Source organism: Littorina saxatilis, linkage group LG10 (assembly GCF_037325665.1).
Source record: "Littorina saxatilis isolate snail1 linkage group LG10, US_GU_Lsax_2.0, whole genome shotgun sequence".
Classification (NCBI taxonomy): Eukaryota; Metazoa; Mollusca; class Gastropoda; order Littorinimorpha; family Littorinidae; genus Littorina; species Littorina saxatilis.
In genome coordinates this window covers 15,444,394-15,450,393 of record NC_090254.1, presented here as the reverse complement: position 1 = coordinate 15,450,393, position 6,000 = coordinate 15,444,394, and the positions used below count along the sequence as shown (strand labels likewise).

Here is a 6,000-nt window from a genome sequence, read left to right as displayed (position 1 = left end):
GGTGAACACAGTGGTCACGGATCCTTTTCCAAACGCTGTAAGGTTAGTTTTAGGCTGGCCATCCACAGTGATTCGGAGAGCAATCACCTTGCTGTTCAGTGTGGCGTGACGGTGGCGCGAGTCAGCTTCCGTCACGTTGGATCCCGCACTGGACCTGAACAGCGAAGTCTTGGTGAAGATGCTGGCAGAGATGCGAATGTCTTGCCCCGGGTATTCTGCAAGACATCATTGTTCTCTCACAGGCACATTCTTTTCTGTGTAAACGATTCGGCTCGTCATCTGAGATCTGCCCAGACTTTTAAATGAGATAAAGCCATCCTTCCACTATAATACACAAAACCAAAACCTTCTGCCCGGATGCTTTCCGTACGAAATTTAAAAAAAGCGTTGTTATGGATTTATTTCACAGATTGGTATGGGTTCTCTAGCGAAAAATCATAATGAAAATTGCACTCTGTAGATAAAGCAGCCAGCATGTAGTTGTTGGTGTGTGTGTTTTGTATCCAAAAGGAAGGCTAATGTTATTTCATGTAGAAGCCTAGACAGAATGATCTGACGTCGTTCACATGAAGGTAGATTGTACATTTAAACTTGGTTAAAATTGACGATTCCAACCCAATTTTGAACCGACCTTTGTCCACTAGAAGTCTGTGAAAAGCTCAGAGGAGAAAATTATCGAAACGTTTGTTCATGTCAAATGTCGCTTGATTTTTCACCGACATTCGGCTGTCTCGAAACCAGAGCACGAAAAAACCCAGATTACTTGCCAGCAAAATGGGAGAAACTTTCTCCGATATAATCCTTGGCTGGTGTATGCGTTCTCGGACTGGATGTCTTTGAGACAGAAGAACCCAGTTCCAAGTATCCAAGCTATTAACATTGCTCTCATGACAGGTTCCCTGGAAATGTTGCATTGTATTGCATTTCGTCGCATCAAAATTAACTTGTATTGTACAGTTGTGTGTTGTACAACCTCTTACTTGGTAGTGAATTGCATTGCATTACAGCGCATGGTATTGCGATGTTATTAGTACATCTAACGTCTGTCGAAACTGTCTTTAACGACCTCAAAATGGAACGACCAAAAATGGAACGACCAAAAATGGTAATTATAGACATGTTGTTGCAATGGAAAGGTGATTTATAGAAGAAGAAAAACTATGGTCGGGAATGTGTGGTTGGCCGTAATGGACAGGTGGTCGGGTATGAGAGGTGCGTAAAGAGGAAGATTTGAGTGTATAGTTTTGTAATGTCGTATATTGCAATGTCTTATTGTGTCTTGTATGGCATTTCATTATGCTGTGTTGCGTTGCATTGCATTGTATTGTAATGCCTTCTGTACAGTATCGCACTTCTGTGGTATTGTTTTTGTATTATAATGTATTTTCTTAACTGTATTGTATTCTACTACATCTTACTCTCTACAATACTGCGGCCCATCTTGCCCGGCAGCATGATGGCGGTGTCTGTGTTGTCATATTTCCTTTCGCCCTCTGATCGGTTCCCCCGACCTTGACCGTCCGTGATATCGGTGACATCGCCGCTGTCCAACGCTAACTCCAGTCCAAGCACGTGAGAGTCGGAGACTGTTGTCAGGTTCCAGACCTGAAGAACGGTGTTGTTGGTCTGAATGCGAGCGGAGCCTGCGTCGCCTAGTGACACTCTGTCCCCAAGTGACTCTACGGCTTGCAGTACTCTGAATTAAGAAAGAGAGATATCGCAGTATGAGACATAGAGGCTCATTAAGAAAGCGACATAGTGCAGTTAGAGACACAGAGGCTCATTAAGAAAAAGGCATTGCACAGTATGAGACATAGAGACTCGTTAAGAAAGCGACATAGTGCGGTTAGAGACACAGAGACTCATTAAGAAAAAGACATTGCACAGTATGAGACATAGAGACTCGTTAAGAAAGCGACATAGTGCAGTTAGAGACACAGAGACTCCTCAGGAAAGAGACATAGTGTCTACTATATAATTCAACAGGTGGAAGTATTATGCGTGAAGATAAGACAAGATGAAAACAAGTTAAGATATGATAAGATAAGACCAGACGCGTGTTTCTTTCAGGCGAGATATTCTTTCGGCTAGCCGCTCGCGAAGCTAGGAGGCGAGATTGTCTATGAAACGGTTTAATGGCTAGCTACGCAAGAATTAAACACCATTGGTTGATTCCGAAAAGGTCGTCTGCACTGGTCGGTAAAAAACCATGGACAGCCAATCGGATGGGCAGCTGCGTGGCCGCCATGTTTTTTCGCCAAGCGAGCAAGCCCAAAGCTACCTAGCGTCGGCTAGCGTCACTCGCTGCGAGATGTGCCCAAGAAACGGTACTTCCTCGCCCCACTCGCCAATCTCGCCTATTCTCGCCTGTAAGAAACAGGGGACCGATAGCATACGATTTGATAAGATAAGATAACATAACATGAGATAAAATAGCATAACATTAGCATAACATAGCATAACATTACATAACATAGCATAACATAGCACAACATACCGTAACATAACATAACATAATCTTACATAACATAACATAACATAATCTTACATAACATAACATAACAAAAACATAACATAACATAACAAAATCTTACATAGCATAATCTTACATAACATAACATATTAACATAACACAACATAACATAACATAACATAACATAAGATTACATGAGGTTTATACCAGGCGTTTAGTCTTGCAAAACTATAAACAACAGTTTACTACAATACTATATTTTATCCAAATCCTGACTATATATTTTCCGTCGCTCTTTCGGGCGGTCTTGACAAACCAATTAACTGAGTGTTCAAATCTCTACAACAAAAGTATCTGCCTTTGCTACCAGGGATGGCCAAATCGTCCGCCCGATAGCCAGGGGCAAGTAAAAAAATCCGCCGGGCTAGTAGAAACCGCCTGGCAACTCGCCCGGTTGGCCAGTAATAAGTCTGATCAAATTCAACACTTGTGGTTGGTTGTATCGAGTTTTAAAGCCATAAGCAATGCATATGCAGCAACTGTGATATGTACCGGGCCAGCAAAATTTCTGGCGGGCTAGTGACTTTCTTTAAGTTACTCGCCCGACTGGCGAGTTAAATTGCTGACTACTCTAAAGAGTGGAACGAGAATTAAGCGAATGTGAAATATTGTAATATAAAGAATACCATGACCATAGTTCAACTCTGATAGACATGTGGGGGAATTTGCGGTAATAAATTTGATAGACGCACTTCGCCCTGTTGTAGGCCCAACTGCTAAGTAATTGTAACGTTAGGGCCTTGTATGTACAACAACAACCTCCACGTGGTTCCGGTTTCGTCATCATTGGTAAAGTAGACCTTTTGTTTTGTCAAGCGCGCATTTATGGTGGCCGTCAGACCCAGCGATGTACAGCAAACCATTTCTTACAATGCAAGCAATGCATTCGGTCGGGTAACATTGTTTTCGCAGAACGACAATAAAGCTCCACCCATTCCGTTAACAGCAGCCTAGCAGACTTTCCACTGTGTTGCACTCAATCAACAAACAGCGTCACGATTTTGTGACGAGACAATTCGTTTCGGCGGCATTACAATTGTTTTGTCAAATTGAATATGGAGTCCCATGTTTCGCTGAAAACAAAAAGCTGTTGATATTTAACCTTTGCCGTGCTTCCTGGGTTCACCTGTACCCAGAGACACACTAAAATCATTGTAACTCTGGAACCATTAAAGGTATCGTTTTGAAATTTTAAGTATCTCTCACACACCTAATTTGCTCTCTGTCTGCAAATTTTTAGTGTGAACATGACAAAACATTAAAATTAATTGATTATGATAATTTACATAAACACTACCGATGGCGCGGGTTCACACAAACCCATACTTTTAAAGAGTAGTAGTGATTGTAACTATCCCTCTGCCGACGGCGCGGGTTCTGCTACACCCATAATTACCAAAGCGGTGGAACAGTGTCTGTCTGCCTGTTTGTCTCCAAGAGACTGTCTGTCTCTCTGTCTGTCTGTCCGTATCTCTCTGTCTGTATGTCTGTTGTCAGTTGCTCTGTCTGTCTGTCTGTCTATCCGTCTATCTGTCTATCCGTCTATCTGACTGTCTGTCTATCTGACTGTCTGTCTCTGTCTCTCTCTCTCTGTCTCTCTCTCTCTCTGTCTCTTAGTCTCTCTCTCTGTCTCTCTCTCTTAGTCTCTCTCTCTGTCTCTCTTTCTTAGTCTCTCTCTCTCTCTCTCTCTCTCTCTTTCTTAGTCTCTCTCTCTCTCTTTCTTAGTCTCTCTCTCTCTCTTTCTTAGTGTCTCTCTCTCTCTCTTTCTTAGTCTCTCTCTCTCTCTCTCTTTCGTAGTCTCTCTTTCTTAGTCTCTCTCTCTCTCTTTCTTAGTCTCTCTCTCTCTTTCTTAGTCTCTCTCTCTCTTTCTTAGTCTCTCTCTCTCTCTTTCTTAGTCTCTCTCTCTCTCTTTCTTAGTCTCTCTCTCTCTCTTTCTTAGTCTCTCTCTCTCTCTTTCTTAGTCTCTCTCTCTCTTTCTTAGTCTCTCTCTGTCTCTTTCTTAGTCTCTCTCTCTCTTTCTTAGTCTCTCTCTCTCTCTTTCTTAGTCTCTCTCTCTCTCTCTTTCTTAGTCTCTCTCTCTCTTTCTTAGTCTCTCTCTCTCTCTTTCTTAGTCTCTCTCTCTCTTTCTTAGTCTCTCTCTCTCTTTCTTAGTCTCTCTCTCTCTCTTTCTTAGTCTCTCTCTCTTTCTTAGTCTCTCTCTCTCTCTCTTTCTTAGTCTCTCTCTCTCTCTCTTTCTTTGTCTCTCTCTCTCTTTCTTAGTCTCTCTCTCTCTCTTTCTTAGTCTCTCTCTCTCTTTTTTAGTCTCTCTCTCTCTCTTAGTCTCTCTCTCTTTCTTAGTCTCTCTCTCTTAGTCTCTCTCTCTCTCTCTCTCTCTCTTTCTTAGTCTCTCTCTCTCTCTCTCTTTCGTAGTCTCTCTCTCTCTTTCTTAGTCTCTCTCTCTCTTTCTTAGTCTCTCTCTCTCTCTCTTTCTTAGTCTCTCTCTCTCTCTTTCTTAGTCTCTCTCTCTTTTTTAGTCTCTCTCTCTCTCTTTCTTAGTCTCTCTCTCTCTCTCTCTTTCTTAGTCTCTCTCTCTTTCTTAGTCTCTCTCTCTCTTTCTTAGTCTCTCTCTCTCTCTTTCTTAGTCTCTCTCTCTCTCTCTTTCTTAGTCTCTCTCTCTCTCTCTCTCTTTCTTAGTCTCTCAGTCTCTCTCGGTCTCTCCCTCCCCCTCTTCCTCCCCTTCAAGAAGTCGGTGAAGGGAGAAACCCGATGCACCCACTGAAGTAGCGCTGTGGGTTTCCCTGAACCCACCCCGTCGTTAGAGAAATAAACGGTAAAAACCCTCTTTCAAATGTATGGGTTCAGACAAACCCGCATCGTCGTTAGAGAAATAAACGGTAAAAACCCTCTTTCAAATGTATGGGTTCAGACAAACCCGCATCGTCGGGCGTGTGTAGTCAAAAGCGGCATCCGGCAAAGGTTAATGATTGGCACCAGAAACATTTGTCTGCAATCAAAACAAGGAACTTAGTCGATAAATATCGACAGGGGGCCGACAAATGGTTTAAATGGGAAATGTGTGTATATGGGTGTGGGTTTGAAACAAACAAACAAACAAACCCATGTGAACCCCGGGCCGCAGGCCTTCGATGTAGTGATTGAAAAAAAAGGATGTTCTCAAATGGTTCAATTCTCATTTGGTCTGATTCTCAAATGGTACCGGTATACTCCCCCCCCCCCCCCCCTGGCCGCAGGCCTAGGAGTAAAATTTTATAGACACTGACCTTCTTCCCAGGGGTCATTGACCCAGTTTTAGCTATGAGAGGTGGTTCGCCCAGAGGCTGTAGAGTATACTGGGGCGGTCTCTTTGATGTCTTGAGAGGAAACTTGGCCAGGGTAGTACATGCACCAGAACTGGTGGACACCAAGGACAAACATGAAATCGAAGCAGTTTGCTTTCAGAGGGAACGGTCGTCAGCAACTCAAACTTC

General features: G+C 43.0%; 1 protein-coding gene across 1 annotated transcript in view; it reads right to left on the bottom strand.

The window, feature by feature from the left end:
• LOC138978253 (adhesion G-protein coupled receptor G7-like) overlaps window positions 1–6,000 on the bottom strand; it is a 43,982-nt gene that overhangs the window by 14,931 nt on the left and 23,051 nt on the right. Inside the window, exons 10-11 of the mRNA XM_070350920.1 lie at window positions 1,419–1,696; window positions 1–215 (exon numbers count right to left, since the gene is read on the bottom strand). The exon at window positions 1–215 is cut by the window's left edge and continues 9 nt beyond it. Coding sequence (XP_070207021.1) covers window positions 1–215; window positions 1,419–1,696 — 493 coding nt within the window. The remainder of the gene's footprint in view (window positions 216–1,418; window positions 1,697–6,000) is intronic.